General features: G+C 46.2%; 1 protein-coding gene across 1 annotated transcript in view; it reads right to left on the bottom strand.

Annotated features, from left to right (window-relative positions):
• LOC311129228 (cadherin EGF LAG seven-pass G-type receptor 1-like) overlaps positions 1-27,854 on the bottom strand; it is a 135,327-nt gene that overhangs the window by 33,659 nt on the left and 73,814 nt on the right. The window contains exons 8-9 of the mRNA XM_084161529.1: positions 22,196-22,276; positions 1-100 (exon numbers count right to left, since the gene is read on the bottom strand). The exon at positions 1-100 is cut by the window's left edge and continues 18 nt beyond it. Coding sequence (XP_084017655.1) covers positions 1-100; positions 22,196-22,276 — 181 coding nt within the window. The remainder of the gene's footprint in view (positions 101-22,195; positions 22,277-27,854) is intronic.

The following is a 27,854-nucleotide window of genomic DNA, read 5'->3' as shown; positions in this document are numbered from 1 at the left end:
CAAAGCGAACTGCCATGGCGATGTCACAATCGTCCACAGCAACCACAGCCACCTTCTCACCCGAGGGTCCATGGGGGATCCCCAGACGACCAATGTTGGGCTGGAACACAGAGGTCATAGGTCACATGATTTTTACAGGAAGTAAAAATTAACATACATCAATAATGGAGGAATGAAGAAGTTGCCCTTCTTTGGACTTTACTGTTTGGAAACAGTTTGCATTCTAAAGATGGCATGAAACTTAAAATTGCAATTCCATCTCTATGAACATGATATAAAACAGTTATTCACACCATAAACAGTAAAAGCTATTAGGTTAATTAGGTCATAACGGACACTGATTAGAGCAATTCTCCTGATCAAGGGCTCTGGCCTATGAATGTTGATCTGAGAGAAATTAAGATCAGTTTAGAAAATCTGATTAAACTCCTTGGTTTTAATCGCTGTGTCAATGCACAGGCTGAACATTTATCTGCTGAAATATTTCCTCTAACAATAGCCAAGCAGTGGGCTTGTGTGGAAAGACCAGTATTTTCTCACAGTGTATTTACTCCACAGCCTGGCCTGGCCTGAGACCACAGAATAGTTGATTACCTATCTCTCTCTCCCTGGAGAACAGTAAAGAGGTAAATTAGTCTACCCGTACAATAACTGCAGTACAGATCACAACTCAGATGAACAGTAAAGAACTTGCCCCTACAATAACTAACTACAGATCACAATGCAGATGACAGAGTTTACAGAAGATAGGAAGGGTTTTAATCCTGGGTGCTTAAAGACTGGGCTTGAAGAGAGGGGGAGAATGAGAGAGAAAGAAAAAGAGATAGTGGGGTTGGCACATTGTGTTTATCGCACACAGTTTATCACTGACAAATAAGATTAAAGTAATAGGACACTGTATGGTAGGGCAGACAGACTGTGGGAGGGAAGAAATACAGAAATAGAGAGGGAGACTATAGTTAAAAATAGAAAGAGAAAAAGTGAGAGAAAAACAAGAGAAAGTGTGAGCGAATCAGAGAAACAGAGAGCGTGCTCCATTTTGGGTCCGAGCGGTCCCAGGGTGGCACATTTGCCAGGACACAATAACCTTTATCAGCACTATCACTAACACTCCTTTAGCCCCGCCCCTTTCCACCGCTCTCCACGTTCAAAACACTTTCACATTTTCCACATAAAGACCTATCCAAACAACAGTGCGCTTCTGATCTGATTACACTCTCTCCCTACGTATTTCTCTAGCAGTCCCTCTCTCTTTATCTGTTCCTGTTTCTCTCCCTCTCTTCTCTCTCTCTCTCTCTCTCTCTCTCTCTCTCTCTCTCTCTCTCTCTCTCTCACACACACACACACACAAACACACACACAAACAGGGTTTAACAGGTACGGTGTGTGTCTAGCAGTGAGGGTATTTGATCCCTTTCCTGTGGAAGCGTGACAATGGGGAGGATAGGCTGTTGAAAGGCAGGCAGGCGTGGTCCAGCAGAAGGAGCAGGAGCAGGCCATCGTGGGATAGCTCTCAGACAACATACCACCAACTGTGTTTGACTGTCTACAAATTCATGAAGAGCAGCTTTTTCAAGTACAAAAGCTTAATAAAATGTAATTCACACAGGCCTGGTCTGAGGATGTAAGTCATTTTAGGTTACTGTTCTTTGCAGTGTACCCTCAATTGAAACTCCTAGATATTCTCTGGCTCATAGAGGAAGAGAGAGAAAGGGAACAGAGACAGAGAATGTATGTAAATTGTAAAGTCTTTTTCTTTATGTGTTGGACCACAGTAAGACTAGCTGTCGCCATTGGCGTCGGCTAATGGGGATCCTAATAAAAATGTATAAAAGAGAGAGTGAGAATAAAGAGAGTGATAGACAGAGAGAGAGAGAGAGAGAGAGAGAGAGAGAGAGAGAGAGAGAGAGAGAGAGAGAGAGAGAGAAGAGAGAGAGAGAGAGAGAGAGAGAGAAAAATGAGAGAGAAAGAATGATAGAGAGAGGTAGGAAGTATAGAGCACGAAAGCTTTGAACTTTTAAGTAGAAGTAGAGAGCTCAGCAGGTGGCGGGGTGTTTCTTGAGGTTGAGCCAACTTCTCTTGGTACCACGTACAGCTCAGTACCACACAATGCCCTGGTCTGCATACACACTGGGTCAACCTGTAGAGAGTCATAACTCTGGCTGGCCAGGCCTGATTTAAGAGCTGCACTGGGAGCTGTCTGGCTACGCTCTGAAGGCACCACTAGAACTCTCTATTTGTTTGATTTACTATAAGAGCTGGAATAGAGAGCTAAGCACCATGGCTCTCTATCTAATCTCTTTATCAGAGAGCAGAGAGAGGGAAAGTAGTAGCAAGTACACCGCTGCTGCCAAATGTGCACATATACACGTCAACACACGAACGCAAGCAAGCACGCATTCACACACACACGTGCACGCACACACTTACTGCCAAACACAGAAAATAATTACTTCCTTGCATTGCCACATAACCATGAGAAAAGATCGATATTCGATAAGAAACAGTTGCCTGGAAAAATAACACAAGGCCAGAGTTACATGCCTGTCATTCCTCCATGTTTCAACATCAAGGAAGGTATGTGCTAAATGAATGAGTGTAAGTGAATGAGAGAAAGTGTGAATGGCAGGCAGTTCTCAGAGTGGATAATGAACATACCTCTCTTAGCTGTGTAGGTGAAGTGTCTGCTGAATGACCATAGAAGTCTAGTGGATGTTGTAGTAGATGTTGTAGCCTTGCTCCCCATTGACAGGCCAGGCCAGCAGATCAATGGCTCTCAGGGTGAAGTGTCATTGGTATACAGTACTGGCCTCCTAAGCAGATACTCTCACACTCTGGTTATGTCCCAAATGGCACCCTATTTAACGCACTACTTTCGACCAATGTACAATGTAGGGCTCTGGTCAAAAGTAGTGCAGTGCACTACATAGCGAATAGTGCGCCATTTGGGATGCAGCCTCTCACTGTCACACGCACTCACTCGCTCTCCTGCTTAGCAGAAGACCTTCTCACACTCTCCGTGTCAGCCTAGTGACACTGTATGATTAATGAGATGAGGGGTGAAGCCACTCCGCAGAGCGGCACATCAATAGAGATGCACACACACACTCACTCACTGAAACCCCACTCTATACTTGGCTTGGCACACAAGGCCTCTCTTTACGCATTGGCAGCAACACACACTCAGCGGCAGAGGATTCGAAAAGAGTTGAGTGTGTGTGTTTGTGCCCAGGGGGACCGGGAGGGCTGTGTTTGGGCAGGTACAATATAATATCCTCTTTACAGTTAGCTTTAGAACAGAAACACAAATACATTATTGAGCATCCTGTTTCCATTGATCATCCTTGAGATGTTTCTACAACTTGATTGGAGTTCAGCTGTGGTAAATTCAATTGATTGGACATGATTTGGAAAGGCACACACGTGTCTATATACAGTGCATTCGGAAAGTATTCAGACCCCTTGACTTTTTCCACATTTTGTTACGTTACAGCCTTATTCTAAAATGGATTAAATAATGTATTTACCTCATCAATCTACACACAATAACCCATAATGACAAAGTGACAACAGGTTTTTTGAAAATTTTGCCAATTTAATATAAATATATATTTTATAAATACCTTATTTAAATAAATAGTCAGACCCTTTGCTATGAGACTCGAAAAATTAGCTCAGGTGCATCCTGTTTCCATTGATCATCCTTGAGATGTTTCTACAACTTGACTGGAGTCCACCTGTGGTAAATTCAATTGATTGGACATGATTTGGAAAGGCACACACCTGTCAAAATGTCTGCAGCATTGAAGGTCCCCATGAACACAGTCACCTCCATGATTTTTAAATGGAAGAAGTTTGGAACCACCAAGACACTTCCTAGAGCTGGCCGCCCAGCCAAACTGAGCAATCGGGGGAGAAGAGCCTTGGTCAGGGAGGTGACCTGGATCCCGATGGTCACTCTGACAGAGCTCCAGAGTTCCTCCGTGGAGATGGGAGAACCTCCCAGAAGGACAACCATCTCTGCAGCACTCCACCATGCAGACAGAAGCCACTCCTAAGTAAAAGGCACATGACAGCCCACTTGGAGTATGCCAAATGGCACCTAAAGGACTCTTCGCCCATGAGAAACAAAATTATCTGGTCTGATGAAACCAAAATTTAACTCTTGGCCTGAAAGCCAAGCGTCACGTCTGGAGGAAACCAGGCACCGCTCATCACCTGGCCAATACCATACCTACGGTGAAGCATGGTGGTGGCAGCATCATGCTGTGGGGATGTTTTTCAGCGGCAGGGACTGGGAGACTAGTCAGGATTGAGGGAAAGATGAACGGAGCAAAGTAAAGAGAGATCCTTGATGAAAACCTGTCCAGAGCGCTCAGGACCTCAGACTGGGGCAAAGGTTCACCTTCCAACAGGACAACGACCCTAAGCACACAGCCAAGACAACGCAGGAGTCGCTTCGGGACAAGTCTCTGAATGTCCTTGAGTGGCCCAAGCCAGAGCCTGGAACCCGATTGAACATCTCTGGAGAGACCTGAAAATAGCTGTGCAGCGACGCTCCCCATCCAAGCTGACAGAGCTTGAGAGGATCTGAAGAGAAGAACTGGAGAAACTCCCCAAATACAGGTGTGCCAAGCTTGTAGCGTCATACCCAAGAAGACTCGAGGCTGTAATCGCTGCCAAAGGGTCTTCAACAAAGCACTGAGTAAAGGGTCTGAATGCTATTAAATGTGACATTTGCGTTTATTTCATTTTATAAATTAGCAAAATTAGCAAAATTAGCAAAAAAAGGCATGGATTCTTTTTTTTTTGGGGGGGGGGGGGGGTATTATGGCCACACAAGGGGGATGCCACCGGGAAATTCGAGGCCTGGTGAGAATATTATCAAGTGCTTTCCAAATTGTCAATGAGAGACTGGTGAAGCGTGTGCAGCCTGCATAAGAAACAAATCAGATCTCATGCCTTTCATGATACTTTTTTCAAATCATCATTAGTCGCATCATGCAGCCTTACAATGTATAAAAAATCTAAACATATAGCCCAACGTTTGTATCACAACTAAAGTTGAATAAAGAACTCTAAATTAAGCATATAGGAGGACCTGTTCCTTTGTTAACAGCTCAACACAGAATAGCCGCATATGCGCACTCCCTCTGAAATCTTTTGGAGAAAATTTCCTTTCAATTTTATTCAGCTACGTTCCATAGTATCGTCATAATATAAAATAATGCCATGGAATTCTAATCAAATCTTGTCTGCTATATTAACTAGTGTAGCCCACAGCTTTATAGCATAGCCAGATCAAATCAAATCAAATGTTATTTGTCACATGCACCAAATACAACCTTACAGTGAAATGCTTACTTACCAACAATGCAGTTTTAAGAAATAATAAAAGTAACAAATTATTAAAGAGCAGCAGTAAAATAACTATAGCGAGGCTATATAGAGAGGGTACCGGTACCGAGTCAATATGCGTGGGCACCGGTTAGTTGAGGTAATTGAGGTAATATGTACAGTTGAAGTCAGAAGTTTACATACACCTTAGCCAAATACATTTAAACTCAGTTTTTCACAATTCCTGACATTTAATCCTAGTAAAAATTCCCTGATTTAGGTCAGTTAGGATCACCACTTTATTTTAAGTATGTGAAATGTCAGAATAATAGTGGACAGAATGATTTATTTCAGCTTTTATTTCTTTCATCACATTCCCAGTGGGTCAGAAGTTTACATACACTCAATTAGTATTTGGTAGCATTGCCTTTAAATTGTTTAACTTGGGTCAAACGTTTCGGTAGCCTTCCACAAGCTTCCCACAATAACTTGGGTGAATTTTGGCCCATTCCTCCTGACAGAGTTGGTGTAACTGAGTCAGGTTTGTAGGCCTCCTTGCTCGCACACACTTTTTCAGTTCTGCCCACAAATTTTCTATAGGATTGAGTTCAGGGCTTTGTGATGGCCACTCCAATACCTTGACTTTGTTGTACTTAAGCCATTTTGCCACAACTTTAGAAGTATGCTTGGGGTCATTGTCCATTTGGAAGACCCATTTGTGACCAAGCTTTAACTTCCTGACTGATGTCTTGAGATGTGGCTTCAATATATCCACATCATTTTCCTTCCTCATGATGCCATCTATTTTGTGAAGTGCAGCAGTCTCTCCTGTAGCAAAGCACCCCCACAGCATGATGCTGCCACCCCCGTGCTTCACGGTTGGGATGGTGGTCTTCAGCTTGCAAGTCTTCCTGTCACGCCCTGGCTCTGGGGACTCTAATATGTTGAGCCAGGGTGTGTAAAGTATATGTGTTTTGTTCTAGGTTTCACATTCTAGTATTGTTTGTCTATGTTGGCCAGTGTGGTTCTCAATCAGAGGCAACGTGATTCAGCTGTTGCTTGTTGTCTCTGATTGAGAACCATACTTTAGCAGCCTGTTTCCCCACAGAGTTTGTGGGATCTTGTTTCTAGTCTGTTGTGTTAGACCGTGAACTGTCACGTTATCGTTTTTTGATCGTGTCTCTAATAAAGAGTATGTTTGCCTGCAACGCTGCGCCTTGGTCCTCATCTCTGTTAGACGATCGTGACACTTCCCCTTTTTCCTCCAAACATAACGATGGTCATTATGGCCAAACAGTTCTATTTTTGTTTCATCAGACCAGAGGACATTTCTCCAAAAAGTACGATCTTTGTCCCCATGTGCAGTTGCAAACCGTAGTCTGGCTTTTTTATGGCGGTTTTGGAGCAGTGGCTTCTTCCTTGCTGAGCGGCCTTTCAGGTTATGTCGATATAGGACTCGTTTTACTGTGGATATAAATATTTTCTACTGTTTCCTCCAGCATCTTCACAAGGTCCTTTGCTGTTGTTCTGGGATTGATATGCACTTTTCGCACCAAGGTACGTTCATCTCTAGGAGACAGAACGCGTCTCCTTCCTGAGCAGTATGACGGCTGCGTGGTCCCATGGTGTTTATACTTGCGTACTATTGTTTGTACAGATGAACGTGGTACCTTCAGGCGTTTGGAAATTGCTCCCAAGTAAGAACCAGACTTGTGGAGGTCTACAATTCTTTTCTGAGGTCTTGGCTGATTTCTTTTGATTTTCCCATGATGTCAAGGTAGGCCTTAAAATACATCCACAGCTACACCTGCAATTGACTCAAATGATGTCAATTAGCCTATCAGAAGCTTCTAAAGCCATCATTTTCTGGAATTTTCCAAGCAGTCAACTTAGTGTTTGTAAACTTCTGACCCACTGGAATTGTGATACAGTGAATTATAAGTGAAATAATATGTCTGTAAACAATTGTTGGAAAAATTACTTGTGTCATGCACAAAGTAGATGTCCTAACCGACTTGCCAAAAATATAGTTTGTTAACAAGAAATTTGTGGAGTGGTTCAAAAACGAGTTTTAATGACTCCAACGTAAGTGTATGTAAACTTCCGACATCAACTGTACATGTAGGTAGAGATATTAAAGTGTGCAATGCAAATAGTCTGGATATCCATTTGATTAGCTGTTCAGGAGTCTTATGGCTTGGGGGTAAAAGCTGTTTAGAAGCCTCTTGGACTTAGACTTGGCACTCCGGTACCGCTTGCCGTGTGGTAGCAGAGAGAACAGTCTATGACTAGGGTGGCTGGAGTCTTTGACAATTTTTAGGGCCTTCCTCTGACACTGCCTGGTATAGAGGTCCTGGATGGCAGGAAGCTTGGCCCCTGTGATGTACTGGGCCGTACGCACTACCCTCTGTAGTGCCTTGCGGTCAGAGGCCGAGCAGTTGCCATACCAGGCAGTGATGCAACCAGTCAGGATGCTCTCGATGGTGCAGCTGTAGAACCTTTTGAGGATCTGAGGACCCATGCCAAATCTTTTCAGTCTCCTTAGGGGGAATAGGTTTTGTCATGCCCTCTTCACGACTGTCTTGGTGTGCTTGGACCATGTTAGTTTGTTGGTGATGTGGACACCGAAGAACTTGAAGCTCTCAACCTGCTCGACTACAGCCCCATCGATGAGAATGGGGGCATGCTCGGTCCTCTTCTTTTTCTTGTAGTCCACAATCATCTCCTTTGTCTTGATCACGTTGATCAGGTCCTAACACAAAATAAACATGATATAAAGGGAACGAGTCCTACAACTCAGAGTATGCTATTCTGTTCTTCTGAAATAGACTACATTTTCTTTATATCATGTTTCTGTAGACCTGTCTAAAATAAATAATTGATTTATTGTGATGGTGTAGGCTAAATTAAATTGATTTATTCAACTTTTTTAAATGTAGATGTTGCAAAGGTCTGCATCAGTGGCTTGTAGGCTATTTGTGGAAACCAGGAAATGCTAAATGTGTTTATGTTAATTAACGGTAAATTACTGTGAGACCAGCAGTTATTTGCTTGACAATCACTGGCTGACAAAATGTCATGACCACAGCCCTACCCAGGACGTTTTATAATTAAGCAATAAGGCCCAAGGAGGTGTGGTATATGGCCAATATACCACAGCTAAGGGCTGTTCTTATGCTCGACGCAACGCAGAGTGCCTGGATACAGCCATTAGCCGTGGTATATTGGACATATACTGTACTACAAACCCCCAAGGTGCCTTATTGCTATTATAAACTGGTTACCAATGTAATTAGAACAGTAAAAAGTAATGTTTTGTCATACCAGTGATATACCACGGCTTTCAGCCAATCAGCATCCAGGACCTAAACTACCCGATTTATAATATACAGTACATGTATGGTATCAGAGGTGATATATGTATTGCAGCAGGTGATATACATTATGCAGGTATGCAATTGATAATGAGAACACACCTCCGTCTCTGGCACAGTGCCATTCTCCCCCGGGACCTGGCAGGTGCCTACCTGTACCTGGGTGCCCCCTGGGGTCCCATGGTAACCACAGACATCCCTCTTTCCTGTCTAGTACCCTTAAAGGGGCAATCTGCTGTTCAAACAATAACAAAGCTGACTCCCCGTCACCGATTTGGTAAATAGCTGAGGGTTGGGGCTGGAGAAATGTAACCAATCTCAAATGCAGATTGCCCCTTTAAATGCCTATGGTGGTTCTTCACCTCTGAACCACTTTGTTGAGTTGAGTGGTGGTGACAGCAGGCTACTGTATTACCACACCAGAGTTTCTTCAACAGAAGCTAGTAGTTAGTAAAACCACACAGAGTGGAGGATATGTAGTCAGTGTGACCTTTGTGTTCCCCTATGTCCTCAGCCGTGCAGGGCTGGTAATGCAGGTGTTTTATCACTAGAGTGTGTAATTACATGGTATGTTTTAGAGAGATAGAGAAAAAAGAGAGGAAGAGAGAGTTAGACCGAGAGAGGAGAGAAAGAAAGAAGGAGAGGAACAGATGCAGGTCCAGATGTGGTATATGGGGGTCCCACACAGAACGGTGGAGGGTCTGCAGCAGCTGTGCTCGAAACTCACTTAATACGCACACACACTGAAATCCCACTGCATACTCGGAGGTCCAGGATAGGGATCCGATATGTGTCTGACGTATTGACGTATGAGCTGGGGATACATTACCATTTAAACAGCTATCGGCTGGTCACAAGTGTCTCCCACATATACTCACACACACACACACACACAAATACTGTATATAAACTCAGCAAAAAAAGAAACGTCCTCTCACTGTCAACTGCGTATATTGCCTTACAACAGGCCTACAAGCCCTCAGTCCAGCCTCTCTCAGCCTATTGCGGACAGTCTGAGCACTGATGGAGGGATTGTGCGTTCCTGGTGTAACTCAGGCAGTTGTTGTTGCCATCCTGTACCTGTCCCGCAAGTGTGATGTTCGGATGTACCGATCCTGTGCAGGTGTTGTTACACGTGGTCTGCCACTGCGATGACGATCAGCTGTCCGTCCTGTCTCCCTGTAGCGCTGTCTTAGGTGTCTCACAGTACGGACATTGCAATTTATTGCCCTGGCCACATCTGCAGTCCTCACGCATCCTTGCACCATGCCTAAGGCACGTTCACGCAGATGAGCAGGGACCCTGGGCATCTTTCTTTTGGTGTTTTTCAGAGTCAGTAGAAAGGCCTCTTTAGTGTCCTAAGTTTTCATAACTGTGACCTTAATTGCCTACCGTCTGTAAGCTGTTAGTGTCTTAACGACCGTTCCACAGGTGCATGTTCATTAATTGTTTATGGTTCATTGAACAAGCATGGGAAACAGTGTTTAAACCCTTTACAATGAAGATCTTTTAAGTTATTTGGATTTTTACGAATTATCTTTGAAAGACAGGGTCCTGAAAAAGGAATGTTTGCTGAGTTTATATACACACACACACACACACACACACACTGTATACACACACACACTTCCCCAATACAGCTCCAAGACATTGTCACGGTTTCGGCCGAGGCTGCCTCTCTCCCTTGTTCGGGCAGGCTTCGGCGTTCGTTGTCTCCGGAATACTAGCTGCCACCGTTGTATGTTTCATGTTCGTTTGCTTTTGTCTGTTTGTTGTCACACCTGTTCTTGTTTAAGCCTAATTAGTGTTCTATAAGTTTCTCGTTGTGTTTGTCTAGTGTTGTGTGTTATTGATTTTTGTCAGTCGTGTATAGGGCGTGTTTCCTGTATTTCGCTCGGTTGAGCTTCCCTCCACTGTTGGAGTATTTACGCACCTGTTTGTGCGCTTTTGTTTTGTTCGCCTTCGTGCGTATTTCGCCTTCGGGCAAGAGTGGACCTATTGCCGTGTTTGGCGATCACTAAAGTCTGTTGGATTATCCGTCTGTGTCCTGCGTTTGATTCCACCACTGCACCCACCTACAGCACGCGTTGACAGAATAACACACCTTTTAAATGGAATCAGCAGGAGCCGCAGCAGCCCAGGCGACACTGGAGGACAGGGTCCGGGAACAAGGTGACCAGATCCTGCAGATGGGGACCGCACTGCAGGAGGTGATCACCACCATCCGAGGCTGGGGGACGCCTCCACCGCCACCCGCCCTGCCAGCACCATCGGCCAGTCAGCCTATTCCCGCACCGGAACCCCGAGGAGTTCGACTCTCGCTCCCGAGGGCTTACGATGGAACCGCGGCTGGGTGCCAGGGTTTCCTTCTCCAGGTGGAGCTGTACCTGGCCACCATGCACCCGGCGCCCTCGGGACATGAGAGCGTGTCCGCCCTGATCTCCTGCCTGTCCGGGAAGGCGTTGGAATGGGCCAACGCGGAGTGGAGGAGGATCGACGCGGACACCATAACCTACGAGGAGTTCTCCCGCCGCTTCAGGGCGGTGTTTGACCATCCCCCGGAGGGGAAAGCGGCGGGGGAGCGCTCAGGAGTTCGCCCTCGAATTCCATACTCTAGCGGCAGATGCAGGGTGGAATGATCGGGCTCTCGTCGATCACTACAGATGTAGTCTACGAGAGGACGTCCGTCGGGAGCTGGCCTGTAGGGACACCAGCCTCACGTTCGACCAGTTGGTCGACATGTCCATCAGGCTGGATAACCTGCTAGCTACCCGCGGACGTCCCGAGGGGGGTCCGTCCATTTCACCCTCCAGCGCCTCCGAGCCGTGCCCCATGGAGCTCGGGGGCGCTGGCGCTAGAGAGAGGAGGGGTCGGCTTACTAGGGGGTCCATCCCCTGCACCAACTGTGGTCGGGGAGGACACACCGCGGCTAGGTGCTGGGGATGGCCTCCTAGGGGAGAGGACGACAGGTCCCGCACTGGGGATTCCTTCCAGGTGAGTAGGCGCCCCACTCACCCAGAGCTCTCTGTTGCACATTTCTGTATACCTGTGCGTTTTCCACAGGTAGCACCTCATTCCCAGCATAAGGCGCTGGTAGATTCAGGCGCGGCTGGGAATTTTATTGATAAGAAGTTTTGTTTAGCTTTAGGGATTCCCCTTCTTCCTGTTGATGTCCCTTTCCCCGTTCATGCCCTAGATAGTCGTCCGTTGGGTGCGGGCTTGATCAGGGAGGTCACTGCGCCACTTAGGATGTGTGCGCAGGGGGGTCATCAGGAGATGATTCAGCTATTTCTGATTGACTCTCCTGCGTATCCGGTGGTGCTGGGCATGCCCTGGTTGAGTACCCATAACCCATCTATTTCGTGGCAGGAGAGGGCTCTGATGGAGTGGTCTGCCCAGTGTGTGGGTAGATGTTTAGGCGTTTCCGTAGGGGCTACCTCGGTGGAGAGTCCAAACCAGGTGCCCGCATTGCACGTTCCCCCTGAGTATGGGGATTTGGCTATTGCGTTTAGTAAGTCGAGGGCGACGCGGTTGCCGCCCCATAGGCAGGGAGATTGTGCGATAGACCTCCAGGCAGGAGCTGCGCTCCCACGGAGCCATGTGTATCCTCTGTCTCAAGAGGAGAAAAAAGCTATGGAGACCTACATAGACGAATCTCTGAGACAAGGATACATACGGCCTTCCACTTCCCCTGCGTCCTCGAGTTTCTTTTTTGTGAAGAAGAAGGATGGTGGTTTGCGCCCGTGCATCGATTACCGTGGTCTCAATCAGATTACGGTGAAGTACAGTTATCCACTCCCGCTGATTGCGACCATGACTGAGTCATTGCATGGGGCGCGCTTCTTCACTAAATTAGATCTCAGGAGCGCGTACAACTTGGTGCGCATCAGGGAGGGCGATGAATGGAAGACAGCCTTTAGTACCACCTCGGGCCATTACGAGTATCTGGTCATGCCATACGGGTTGATGAACGCTCCGTCAGTTTTCCAATCATTCGTGGATGAGATCTTCAGGGACATGCAGGGGCAGGGGGTGGTTGTGTACATAGATGACATTCTCGTGTACTCGCCTACCCGTGTCGAGCATGTGGCCCTGGTGCGCCGAGTGTTGCGGAGGCTGGTGGAGCACGACCTGTATGTTAAGGCAGAGAAGTGTCTGTTTTTCCAGGAGTCGGTCTCCTTTTTGGGGTATCAGTTGTCTGCGTCAGGGGTGAAGATGGAGGTAGACCGGGTGTCGGCCGTGCGTAATTGGCAAACACCAACCACTGTGAAGGAGGTGCAGCAGTTTTTGGGGTTTGCAAATTACTACAGGAGGTTTATCCGGGGTTTTGGACAGGTGGCAGCTCCCATCACGTCTCTTTTGAAGGGGGGTCCGGTGCGTCTGCAGTGGTCGGCCGAGGCGGACAGGGCGTTTGGGAGGCTGAAGGACCTGTTTACCTCGGCCCCGGTGCTGGCGCATCCGGATCCCTCTTTGCCGTTCCAGGTAGAGGTGGACGCGTCAGAGGCCGGTCTGGGAGCCGTGCTTTCACAACGGTCTGGCACGCCACCTAAACTCCGCCCCTGTGCCTTTTATTCTAAGAAGCTCAGTCTGGCGGAGCGGAACTATGACGTAGGGGACAGGGAGCTGTTAGCCGTGGTACAGGCCCTAAAGGTGTGGAGGCACTGGCTTGAGGGGGCTCAACACCCTTTCCTCATTTTGACGGACCACCGTAACCTGGAGTACATCCGGGCAGCGAGGAGGCTGAACCCTCGCCAGGCAAGATGGAATATGTTCTTGACCAGGTTTACATTTAAGATCACGTACATCCCTGGGTCACAGAACGGTAAGGCAGATGCGCTGTCTCGGCGGTATGACACGGAGGAGAGGTCCGTGGAGCCCACTCCCATACTGCCGGAGTCGTGTCTGGTGGCACCGGTAGTGTGGGAGGTCGATGCTGAGCTCGAGCGGGCGTTACGCACCGACCCTAGTCCACCGCAATGCCCTGAGGGTCGGAAGTATGTTCCGCTCGAGGTTCGGGATCGATTGATCTATTGGGCTCACACGTCACCCTCCTCTGGACATCCTGGTATCGGCCGGACAGTGCACTGTCTTAGTGCCAAGTACTGGTGGCCCACGTTGGCGAGGGATGTGAGGGTTTATGTTTCCTCCTGCTCGGTGTGCGCCCAGTGTAAGGCGCCTAGACATCTGCCTAGGGGTAAGTTACTACCCCTGCCCGTTCCACAACGACCATGGTCTCACCTCTCGGTGGATTTCATTACTGACCTTCCTCCTTCACAGGGGAACACCACTATACTGGTCGTTGTGGACCGGTTTTCTAAGGCCTGTCGTTTGCTCCCCATGCCGGGCCTTCCTACTGCCCTGCAAACCGCCGAAGCACTATTCACCCATGTGTTCCGGCACTACGGGGTACCCAAGGATATTGTGTCTGATCGGGGTCCCCAATTTACCTCCAGGGTCTGGAGAGCCTTTATGGAGCGGTTGGGGGTCTCGGTGAGCCTCACCTCGGGTTACCACCCGGAGAGTAATGGGCAGGTGGAACGCGTGAACCAGGATGTGGGTAGGTTTCTTAGAACATACTGCCAGGACCGGCCGGAGGAGTGGGCAAGGTACGTTCCCTGGGCCGAGATGGCCCAGAATTCCCTACGCCATTCCTCCACTAACCTAACCCCTTTTCAATGTGTGCTGGGTTACCAGCCGGTTCTGGCACCTTGGCAGCAGAGCCAGATCGAGGCTCCTGCGGTGGATGAGTGGGCGCGGCGCTCGGAGGAGACATGGAACGCTGCACACGTCCACCTGCAGCGGGCCCTCCGACGTCATAAGGCGAGCGCCGATCTCCACCGCAGTGAGGGACCGGTGTACGCACCTGGTGATCGAGTCTGGCTCTCTACCAGAAACCTGCCCCTCCGCCTGCCCTGTCGGAAACTGGGTCGGCGGTTTGTAGGGCCATTTAAAGTCCTGGGAAGGTTGAACGAGGTGTGTTACAAATTACAACTGCCTGTTGAATATAAAAGTATTAACCCCTCGTTCCATGTGTCCCTTCTCAGGCCGGTGGTAGCTGGCCCACTCCAAGAAAGTGAGATCAGGGAGACTCCTCCGCCCCCATTGGACATCGAGGGGGCACCGGCGTACACTGTGAGGTCCATCTTGGATTCGAGACGTCGGATGGGGGGTCTCCAGTATCTAGTGGAGTGGGAGGGGTACGGTCCGGAGGAGCGGTGCTGGGTGCCGAGGAGAGACATCTTGGACCCGTCTCTCCTGACGGAATTCCATCGTGGGCACCCGACGCACCCTGCTCCGCGTCCTCCGGGTCGTCCCCGAGGCCGGAGTCGGCGCACGTCTGGAGCCGCGCGTCAAGGGGGGGGTACTGTCACGGTTTCGGCCGAGGCTGCCTCTCTCCCTTGTTCGGGCAGGCTTCGGCGTTCGTTGTCTCCGGAATACTAGCTGCCACCGTTGTATGTTTCATGTTCGTTTGCTTTTGTCTGTTTGTTGTCACACCTGTTCTTGTTTAAGCCTAATTAGTGTTCTATAAGTTTCTCGTTGTGTTTGTCTAGTGTTGTGTGTTATTGATTTTTGTCAGTCGTGTATAGGGCGTGTTTCCTGTATTTCGCTCGGTTGAGCTTCCCTCCACTGTTGGAGTATTTACGCACCTGTTTGTGCGCTTTTGTTTTGTTCGCCTTCGTGCGTATTTCGCCTTCGGGCAAGAGTGGACCTATTGCCGTGTTTGGCGATCACTAAAGTCTGTTGGATTATCCGTCTGTGTCCTGCGTTTGATTCCACCACTGCACCCACCTACAGCACGCGTTGACAGACATACAGTAGACATTTGACTAAGTCCTGTGTGAAATAATTTTGCCCTTTGTATGGAATGGGGCTTTCAGTGACACTGACTGTTATTCAGCATACCGACAGTTAGATCTGTATGTATGGGAGAAATGTATCGAGTTACACCAGAGTTTTCAGCAAAAATGTAGGCCTAGGCCCTATACAGTTTCAGTTTCAACAGAGTTTCTGATCCCCTGACTAAAAGTGGACTTGGCTCACAGACAGGGCCCCCTGGGAGTCTCCAGTTTACCCCCTTTCCCTCTCTCTTTCTCCCCCTCTTTCTTTCTCTCTCTCTGGGGTGTTGACAATTCTGCTGTTCACCTCTTAGCTCGTCGCTGGGGACGATAGCCTAGCTGGTGCCATAGCAACACACTTGATCCATACGGCAACCGACAAAGAGGAGAAGGTCAGAGAACACAAGCAACAAGTAACACACACAGACAAACAGACGCACGCACAAACGCACAAATGCATGCGTACACACTCTCTCTCTCTTCTCACCGCCTCTTTGAGTGTGTGAACTAACTAACTCTCTCGCTCTGTGTACTTGTTTTCAGCTCTAACACAAGTCAGTACAGGCAAACACTCCATGTTATAGCCTTTAGATTTTTTTTACAGAGCGACTTACTTAGTTAGTGCATTGATCTTAAGATAGCTAGGTGGGACAATCATATGTCAGTCATAGTAAGTACATTTCCCGCAAAGTAGCTTTCAGCTACTGTGTTAGTTTTCGAAAGGCAAGGTTTCAAAAAATGTTTTACCACTCAGTCTGCCCTGTAGCACAGTAGGTAGGGTATAAGGTTACTTACAGAGGCCTGATCTGACACCTATAGAGCCTTACAGAGCTGACAACACAGGAAACACTGCAATAACTACCCCATAACAGCCCTAGGACTTAACACTGACTAACTAACATTATATTTTCATCCTTAGACCTATTAACCCTGTCTACCTGTCTATCTGACACACACATGACAACTTTACTAGCCGGGAGAGAGGCTAAGGTCAGTGGTGGATGCATCAGATTACAAACAAAAGAGAAAAAAACAACTCTGAAAAGAAAATCCAGCCCTTTTATGAGGACTTGTAATACTGCTAATGTCATGACTGGAATCTTTCCAGGAGTACATATTGACATATTGGCAGTGTAAGGACCGTGGAGTGGGAGGGTGTGTGTGCAACTGTTAGCCAAGACTCGGGAGGGTGTGTGTGTTGTCGAGAGTGTGTATGTGTGCATCAGTCTTCCTCCGGTGTGTCACAACACTCCCGCACAAAGAGAAAGGGGAATGGGGAAACCCTGGACTTCAGATTGGACGGGAACCTCTTCAACATTAGGAGGCTCCAAGCTGCCATAAAGCTCAAATCTGAACGCGTCCTTGAGCTCCAGTATGCCGATGATCGCGTTCTTGTGGCACATACCCCAGAAGGTTTACAAGCCACCCTCACAGCAGCTGTGAGAGCATACAGCAGAATGGGGCTGTCTGTTAACATCCCAAAAACAGAGGTCCTATGTCAGTGGTCATCTGATCCTATACATGAAACACCCGCAGACACTTCACTTGCCATTGTACCCCCCTTTAAATATCCTGGAAGCATCCTCTCAGAAGACTGCAACATCGACCAGGATATCCAGAATCGGGTCAAACAGGCCTCATCCTCCTATGGACGGCTAAGGAAGAGGGTTTTTAACAACCTAAACTTACACACCAAAGTTGCAGTCTACCAGGCAGTGTGTGTATCTACACTCCTTTATGGATGTGAAACATTGAGTCCTTTCACATAAAATGCCTCCAATGCATTTTGAAAGTGACCTGGCAGAACCGTGTTCCACACTCAGAGATCCTACAGAGAACCAACTACAGGAGCATTGAGGCGTCCATCACACACCACAAGCTTAGATGGCTCGGCCATGCCATCCGGATGCCAGAGGATCGACAGAGAAGACATATGACCATGCCTGCACCAGCATCAACGGGACAGGCCTTTGTGTGCTCTGACTGTGGCAGACAGTGTGCATCCCGCATCTGATTATACAGTCATCAGCAAACCTACAAGCAGTAGTGGAAGTCATCATCGGATACGATGGACTACCTCAAGTAAGAGTGTGTGTGTGTGTCAGGCCCACACTGCAGGAAGTTGCTAGTGGAGGCGAGGAAAGGGTGAGCGGGGGTATTTTCATAATAAAGGAAGTTGGGAGCGAAGGATCTGATTTTACTTGGGTTTCACTGAGGAAATGCTATCGCCTCTCTCTCGCCCTCTCTCTCTCTCCCTTTGTCTGTCTCTCTCTCTCATTCCAACTTCCAGAATTATTTTAAAAGCTAGATCTCCTGCCATCCTTTGCTTTGTGTGCTTCTACGAAGGGAGGGGAAAGGCAAATGTTTAATGTGTGTGTGTGTGTGTGTGTGTGTGTGTGTGTGTGTGTGTGTGTGCATGCCTTGTGTGTGTATGAATGTGTGTGTATGAATGTGTGTGTTTGGTCTGGTGTGTATCTGTGCCTGTCGTGTGCGGGGTAGGGTGTCCGTGTAGCTGTGACGTCCCCATGTGTTCTCAGACCATTACCTCACCTACCCTCTGGCACTGTAAACCTAGAGCTGTCAATTATTCATACCCCCCGCCCCCCCAAACACACACACTAGAGCTGGGATGATAAGTCTAAAATTATCGACACCAACCATGCAGATCACTTCTCGCAGGCATTTTGCTGATATTATTCATTACGATAAGTAGCCTATACTAGAAAAATGTGAAGTTTTAAGTGAAATAAGTTTGCCAATATGGGTGATTGTTCATGGGAAAACTAGTAGTTGTAATTTAAAGGATAATAAAATAAACTGTGGTGCACAACGTTATAAACGTATCTTTCTATTGATCGTTATCGCATCAATTCAGGCTATTTTTACACACACACACACACACACACACACACGCACACGCACACACAGCCTGAGGATATACAATGGATGACAATGTTGCTCTCTCTCCCACAGGACATGAGGCGGACGTTCAACCCTATATGTTACCCTGATGCCTTCTCTAGAACACACACATATATGAGTGTTCAGCTCTTTCTCAGGCGATGCCAGATGGACAGCAGTATTGTCCTCTGAATACCCTGAGCCGAACAAATGACATGCTGAGGAATAGGAAACTTTCAAATATTGAGTCTCTCTCTATCATATGAGCCGTTATCGAAATCTGGAGCTAGTTGGAATATCTGTGAGATTACTATCTTACTACAAACTCCCCACTGTAGGTGTTACATTTACATTTACATTACAGGTGTGAATGGTTACTGTAATACATGTTTTATACAAGCCTAGGAGTACTGAAAACAAGCATCAAACACCCATAAGAATGTCTGGCAGTGAATGCTGTTACACATTAACACGGCTTATGAGTAAGAGAAATGGACAGAGCAAGTAAGGGAGGAAAGGGAGAGAGAGAGAGAGGGGGGGGGGGGGGGTGCCAGTTAATAATAAATCCCTTCATATCACCCTCACCCTCCCTCTAGTTATCTTTCTCCTGACCACGCTCTCCCTCCTCACTCTAATAAATCCCTTCATATCACCCTCACCCTCCCTCTAGTTCTCTTTCTCCTGACCACGCTCTCCCTCCTCACTCTAATAAATCCCTTCATATCACCCTCACCCTCCCTCTAGTTCTCTTTCTTCTAACCACGCTCTCCCTCCTCACTCTAATAAATCCCTTCATATCACCCTCACCCTCCCTCTAGTTCTCTTTCTCCTGACCACGCTCTCCTCACTCTAATAAATCCCTTCATATCACCCTCACCCTCCCTCTAGTTCTCTTTCTCCTGACCACGCTCTCCCTCCTCACTCTAATAAATCCCTTCATATCACCCTCACCCTCCCTTTAGTTCTCTTTCTCCTGACCACGCTCTCCCTCCTCACTCTAATAAATCCCTTCATATCACCCTCACCCTCCCTCTAGTTCTCTTTCTCCTGACCACGCTCTCCCTCCTCACTCTAATAAATCCCTTCATATCACCCTCACCCTCCCTATAGTTCTCTTTCTCCTGACCACGCTCTCCCTCCTCACTCTCTAACATTGAGTCATGCTACATGAACTGCGTGGAATCTCTGGCTCTCTCAGTGGCAGCAATTGGTCTGGAATAGGACACAGGTATTACAACAGGGGTTTTCAACTATTTCTTGCCACTCAGGCAAACCGGCGACCAAGGGACACCCATCATATGTTATCAAACAAAAATATTTTCACGACTTGTCTTATCATCAGGTGAATGCTAAGGAGAAGTAATCAACATTTTTAAATGAATAGATTTGGTAGATCGTTTTTTATTATTTTGACCTTATTTTTCTATATATTTAGCCTATTAGATAGAAAGGTAACTCCAAACACATTTTCGCTAATAGTGTCTGTTTAGCTGGTTAAACAGAGGTTAGTCATGTTTTGGCAAAAATTAATTAAGTCAAGAAAGCTTACCATCAGCCAGTGACACTTGTACTCACAAGTGCTTTTTCAAAGCCTTTGTCAGATACTCCAGAGACTGTAATTAGCTCCAATGAGTGTAATTTGCTCAATATTAGAAGTTGAGAAATAAAGTTGACATCATTAGAAATAAGATATTATCCTATTTTCTACTGTAGGTATGTAATTCAACATTCATTTATTATGTTGTTGCTAGCGATATATCTTTTAAAATATTTTCCCCCCACTTTTTTGTATATATACAGTATTTTCATGGACACCCTGAAGTACCTCCATTGGCCCCTAGATTAGAACACTGAGGGAGGGAGGTATAGAGAGAACAAAGGAGTGTGTGATAGACAAAGAGACAGACAGAGGGAGAGATCGAGAAAGAGAGACCGGGAGAGAGGGACAGTAAAAGAGGGATATAGAGAGAGAGAGAGAGGGATTGAGGGAGGGAGGAAGAGGCAGCCATGAATGCAGGTGGAGTCTGGCAGATTTATGACACACTCTAAACATCTGGGGTTTTCTACTACTGTAACTCACAAGTAGACACACACACTATGGCTAGGTCCTCATGCCCTGGTCTTATGCCTACACAGCGCTGGAACCAATACAGCTGGAGAGGTTGGGAAGGTCCACATTTTAATCCTTCACACAATCCCTTTAATGTAGCCATCTTTAATACATTAATCCCAATCAATCACTCCTATTAACAAGCCAATTATCCCAAAGTATCCTTATTATCACTGAGAGGAAATCAAATTGAGGAGATTAACCGTTACAGAGAGAGTCTCATCCACACAGACAGAAAGCACACAGCTCCTAATCCTGCCAACATCAATATTCACTTAGTTAAGAGAGTGAATTTTCAAAGGTACAGGTACATACATGGACAAGGAGACAGAGCCACTTCATTCATGGCACACAGCTGTCAACAGGCTGGGCTGACACACACACACACACACACACACATGCACACACGCACACACGCACACACACACACACACACACACACACACACACACACACACACACACAAACACACAAACATCGCCCTAGGCTCATAGTGCTGTATTGCCTGGCTACAAGAGTGGGTCTGCTAACAGATACAAGATAAAATTCCTGCCGATATTAAAGACTTGGCTTTGAACTTTAACTTTGAACTTTAAGTATTTTTTTTAAACCAACCGCTTTGGGCTGGATGTGTCAATGTGTAGTTCATACATGGATAATCAATGAGCAGAATTACTGTCTTACCTAAATTAGCCACAAAATACCTAGTTTGAGAGCGACTGTTTATCTGAAAGCTGTGCTGCTCCATTTTCCCTACATTTTCCCCCACATGAGCCAGTCCCCTAGCAATTAGAGTTCTAGCCAATAAGCTTCAGCCCCTCGACATTTGAGTGACAGCTAGCAAGATGCACAAATAGCAGAGCGAGAGAGCAATGACGAGTAGTACATACAGAATCTCTACATATGTGACGTAGTACGCAATTTTTGGGGAGCGCATTTGGCTTGTGAGAGCTACTTTCAGAACTACTGGCTAAAAAGTATACAAACGTACAGGATAATCTCTTTAATCCTACTGCTCCTGTTTGCTCCCTTGGTCACATGACCAGCCCTATTAGAGAAAATATGTCAGCAGGGAACGAGATCCCTCTCTGTGTGTCAGGGCCATTCTGACTGGTGATTGGATGAAATCTGACTCCTCACTTCACAATAAACACCTCCATTTGAACCCGTCCTCGGCTGAGCGCTACAGTAGGTGCTTGTAGCTCATAGTGCTCAGCGCTCCTGCAAGATTCCCTGTAGGTGTTTGAGAGGCTGCAGCATACACAGGCAGAGATGTCGACGAACACAAACACACAGGTTTAATGGGTGAGCATTGTGTTTTCAGTGAAGGAAAATGTAGCTACAGTGAAATGAATGAGAATCAAATGGAAACCTACGGCAAGAAGCGAAGTAACTCTGTTAAAGAATGGAGTCTGTAAAGACATGCAAACTTGTGAGACACTTCACAACATGTTGGATAACACACTGTGGACTAGAACCAAACTAACCATAGAACCACCGCAAGACTAGACCACGACTAGAGCCAGACCAGAGACTAGAGCCAGACTAACCCCAAGACTAGTACTACCACCAGTACTTGCAGTACTAGAACTAACACCAGTACTAGAGCTAAGACACTAGAGGCCATGCTACTGTACCTCCTTGTGTGTCAGCTCCAGCCAGGCAGTATAAAGAGGGACCCCCAGCACCCCATTGGACCCCAGCAGGTGCAGGCTGTCCTGGGTAGACCATGGGAGAGAGAGGGGTGTGTTAGATCCATTAAGATCTGCAACTAGTGTGTGTGTGTGTGTGTGTGTGTGTGTGTGTGTGTGTGTGTGTGTGTGTGTGTGTGTGTGTGTGTGTGTGTGTGTGTGTGTGTGTGTGTGTGTGTGTGTGTGTGTGTGTGTGTGTGTGTGGATTACAGCACCAACAGGGCATCCTCAAGTCTAGTGTAAGTGTGTGTGTGTGTGTGTGTGTCTGTAGGTGTGTGATTGTCTGTGTCTGCATGACAGGGAGTGTGTATGTGCATGGATGTTTGAGATAAATTGTTTCTGCTCATTTAGATCTCAGTGAATGGATTATTCTGTATGTTCTCGGCTCAGCACTAAAATGGTCTAAATAAAAGTTCCTAAACAACTCCAGGTAATATATCAACTTCTATACTAATATAGGGAACCCCAAATATTATCTCCCTACAAAACCAATGGCTATGGCAGATATGACTCCCATTTGAAATATACACAGTTTAACCCACTCAGAGTTTATGATCATGAGTCCAGCTGTGAGCAGTGAATGGAGCCTTCTTAACTGTTCTGAGGTGCTATCACTGATGATAAACTCTGCCTTTGAGCTCTGGAGTAATGTGCGTCAAGACATACAAAAGAATAACAAGCTGGCTTCCTTTAAAACACTCCCCTAAGAGACATAGAGACTGGCTTTAACCTAGAAAATATACAGTTGAAGTTGGAAGTTTACATACACCTTAGCCAAATACATTTAAACTCAGTTTTTCACAATTCCTGACATTTAATCACAGTAAAAATTCACTTAGGCAAAAAGGACAATGTGTGTTTTTTATTCAATAAGCGAAAAGATGCAAAATGGAGAGTTGAAAATAAATAGAAGGGAGGGCCAGAAAAGTAATGTTTGGTAAAGATTTGATGAAGTGGTAATAGAGAATGATAGCAGTGCATATGTTACAGTTGAAGTCGGAAGTTTACATACACCTTAGCCAAATATATTTAAACTCAGTTTTTCACAATTCCTGACATTTAATCCTAGTAAAAATTCCATGTCTTAGGTCAGTTAGGATCACCACTTTATTTTAAGAATGTGAAATGTCAGAATAATAGTAGAGAAAATGATTTATTTCAGCTTTTATTTCTTTCATCACATTCCCAGTGGGTCAGAAGTTTACATACACTCAATTAGTATTTGGTAGCATTGCCTTTACATTTTTTAATTTGGGTCAAATGTTTCGGGTAGCCTTCCACAAGCTTCCCAATTTTGGCCCATTCCTCCTGACAGAGCTGGTGTAACTGAGTCAGGTTTGTAGGCCTCCTTGATCGCACACGCCTTTTCAGTTCTGCCCACACATTTTCTATAGGATTGAGGTCAGGGCTTTGTGATGGCCACTCCAATACCTTGACTTTGTTGTCCTTAAGCCATTTGCCACAACTTTGGAAGTATGCTTGGGGTCATTGTCCATTTGGAAGACCCATTTGCGTCCAAGCTTTAACTTCCTGACTGATGTCTTGAGATGTTGCTTCAATATATCCACATAATTTTCCTTCCTCATGATGCCATCTCTTTTGTGAAGTGCACCAGTCCCTCCTGCAGCAAAGCACCCCCACATCATGATGCTGCCACTCCCGTGCTTCACGGTTAAGATGGTGTTCTTCGGCTTGCAAGCATCCCCCTTTTTCCTCCAAACATAACAATGGTCATTATGGCCAAACAGTTCTATTTTTGTTTCATCAGACCAGAGGACATTTCTCCAAAAAGTACGATCTTTGTCCCCATGTGCAGTAGCAAACAGTAGTCTGGCTTTTTTATGGCGGTTTTGGAGCAGTGGCTTCTTCCTTGCTGAGCGGCCTTTCAGGTTATGTCGACATAGGACTCGCTTTACTGTGGATATAGATACTTTTGTACCTGCTTCCTCCAGCATCTTCACAAGGTCCTTTGCTGTTGTTCTGGGATTGATTTGCACTTTTCGCACCAAAGTACGTTCATCTCTAGGAGACAGAACGCATCTCCTTCCTGAGCGGTACGATGGCTGCGTGGTCCCATGGTGTTTATACTTGCGTACTATTGTTTGTACAGATGAACGAGGTCTACAAGGTCTTGGCTGATTTCTTTTGATTTTCCCATGATGTCAAGCAAAGAGGCACTGAGTTTGAAGGTAGGCCTTGAAATACATCCACAGGTACACCTCCAATTGACTCAAATGATGTCAATTAGCCTATCAGAAGCAATTGTTGGAAAAAATGACTTGTGTCATGCACAAAGTAGATGTCCTAATCGACTTCCCAAAACTATAGTTTGTTAACAAACGAGTTTAAATGACTCCAACTTAAGTGTATGTGAACTTCCGACTTCAACTGTACATTTACCCCCCCCCCCCCCCCCCCCCCCCCCCCCCCACCTGGGTGTTGGAACTCATAACGCCCACCCCAGAGCAGAGTACAGTTATCTGTTGGGGGATAAATCTCACTGTGAGTGGATATATCATCCCCACTACCACACTACCCCCCCCCCCCATCATCTATCTGCACTGTTTGCATATAAATTATCCTTCATAGAGCAGAGACACACAGAGAAACAGAGACACTGTATATCACTCTGGCTGTCCTGGATAGAAATGCTTCTTAAAACACAAGCAAATCCCTCTGCCATAACACTAGCTGCTCTGTTTGGTAGAGCTAGCTAGAATGGCTGAATTAATAAGAGAAAGCTGGTGGAGGGTGAGAGTGGAGAGAGAGAGCAGGCAAACACTGTATTGTCCTGTGAGAATGACCCAGCAGGGGTCCAGTGAGGCTAGACCTGTTTGTGTAGCCTGGTCCCAGATCTGCTAATACTGTGTATAGCCAACTCGTATGGTCACTGCCGTGCTACTACTTCTGGTCCTAGGACAGTGGTTCCCAACCAGAGGTACTAGGACCCATGGGAGTACTTGGCCTATCCACAGGGGGTACTTGAGAAGACTCATGAGACCATTGGCCTACTGATAAAATGCACAAGGGGGTATTTCATGGGTACTCCTGGCAGAGCAAAATTCAGTTGGTGGTACACTAACCGAAAAAGATTGGGAACCACTGTCCTAGGAGATGAATATTCACTATTTTGCAACTCATGCAGTTTAACCGACAACTCTGGTGTTCAGGAAGAACCATGTTCCAACTCCTACTCCGACCAACTGAACCGCCAGAACCTGTTTTCTTTATTACAGCAGCCTAACAGCACTGTAAAGACAATGGGAAGAAAGCGTACACAAACCACTTCAACCCAGCTTGAACAAAAAAGGGAATCAGGTGCTCAAAAAAACATCAAAATCAGGCTCTGATGAAGGCGATTTACGTCGAAACCTAAGCCTGTTGTATTCCCCAATAAATTCTCATATCAATGCAGAAACAGAGTGCTCCTTTTTCTTTATTTTCCTGGATAGTCACCCGTTGAAGTGTCCTGGGGTTAGGGCTGTTGCGGTGACCGTATTACCGCCACACCGGCAGTCATTAGTCAAGACCGCAGTAAACTTCCATGTGACAGTTGAGTCACAGTAATCTCCTCTTATGCACTCTGGACATGCATTGGTAGTACCCAACTCGCTAACAACAATCGGGTCTCTAATGATCTGGTACTCAGGGCTCTATTGTCCCTCTAACCACTCTGACATCACATCAAACACTTATCATCAAAACAGTGTCATGCTTTTAAAACTTACCTCGCTGTGATTAATCAGTTTGAACAAAGAAGTTCAACAACACGTTGAAACTGTTTGTTGTTTCAAAGCCTAACACAACAAAATGGACAGCGCTTTCTAAGGTGATGATTAATTCAAAACATCCATATACAAATTAAAGCTTATGCATACGCTCTTATCCAGAGCGACTTACAGTTAGTGAGTGCATACATTTTTTATAGGCATATGCCTACCAATACATAGTCTACCGCATATTACGCACTGCATATTTTTTTATGACCTAGGCGATACTGTTGGATCATTGATTGTGCAGGGCGGCTTACAGAGTTAGCCTACAATTATAGTTCATTTGTATTGGATTTTTGAATAGCCTAGTAATAGGGCATTTTTTATATTTTCATAATTAATAGGCTGACACATTACCTTTAGCTACAGAATATCTTACCACCGTGCGTTTCCATCTCCTCCGCTCTCTCCTTCATTCCTTTCTCGAGCGTGCAGAGAGAGGGGATGTCAACAGTTTAATGAAATATGTTTCGTTGTGAAAACATGTTACTATCAATGTTCCCGAATAGATTTCACTTGGTTTCCCAAATTAAGCACTGGGTAGCTGCAGGAACAGGGTTGGAGAGCCCATAGCATACGGAGTTTGGGCAGAATATCACCTGTCGCGTAGCGAAAGGATGCATGCTCCTCAAACAGTGGTTGATGGGTGGAGTGAAATAACCGGAGTAGCCTAACTGGCATGATGGAAAAAACGAACCGGCAGGATAGGGGCCTCCATTCGCTATTCGAGTGCATTCAGCTAAATTCATTTATATTCTTCCTACTATAAAATCATATAATATAAAATAATGGCACAGGACTTATAAGCATATCTTGTCTACTATATGAACAAGCCTACAGCCTATGGCATGCACTAATAAAGACCCATATCTATAAAGGCCATGTTATCACCATCTCTATGAGTCAGAGTATGAGTTTCAGATTAGGGCTTCGATGCAGCAGTGTGATTAGAGCTAGCTAGGCCTGTCTGTGTCTGGGAATGTGGCTAAGAGCATGCTATACTGTAAAGTGTAAATAACATAATGTCCTCTAGACTACTCCGTCCAGACCACAACTATTGACAAGTCTGACACTACGCCCAGATTTAGACCCCTTTACAAATAAACACACAAATAAAGTACACAGACATACACAAATATGCACAAATACAGACACACACACACACACACTTGTCAACCTCTTGTCCTTTTTAAACTTTCATTAATCAACATAGTGCCAAAACTCATTCATCATAAGACAAAACCTGCCTGCCTGCCTGCCTGCCACTGCTTCAACCAGTGAGGTCTACAACAGAAAAGAGAAGAACAGAAATACACCACAGTGATTCAACATACTTCCTCCCCAGAAGATCATTGTTCTGAGAGATGACGTGACGACACTTCCTGCTTCATAATCATCAAAACCTGAACAGTCCAAGAATATCCCTCTCTTTCTCTCTCTCTGTTTCTTGTTTAGCTCTATGTGTGTGTGTGTGTGTGTGTGTGTGTGTGTGTGTGTGTGTGTGTGTGTGTGTGTGTGTGTGCCAACTCCTCTTGCTGTCCTTGAGACATCGCTGCTCCACATCCAAAATAAACGGGGAATTTCAAAAATGTCTTCTATTGTGTGAAATCTTCAATAGGGAGGGCACCCACGCCCTGCATGAGTCTCCCACCACACACACACACCACCGTAAATCACCAAACACAATGCAAGTGTGTCTGTTACCATGGAGGCCCAATGCCCCTCATAGCCCATCCCCTTGTGGCCTTTGACCTATGGATTGGGGAGAAAGGGGAACGGGTGCGTGCAGGGGCACCCTTAAACCCTCAGCCCCTGACCCCATAACTCACAGC

Source organism: Coregonus lavaretus (genome assembly GCF_964263955.1).
Source record: "Coregonus lavaretus genome assembly, chromosome: 5".
NCBI classification, from domain to species: Eukaryota; Metazoa; Chordata; class Actinopteri; order Salmoniformes; family Salmonidae; genus Coregonus; species Coregonus lavaretus.
The sequence above is the reverse complement of the archived record's forward strand: the minus strand, read 5'-3'. Positions and strand labels throughout refer to the sequence as shown.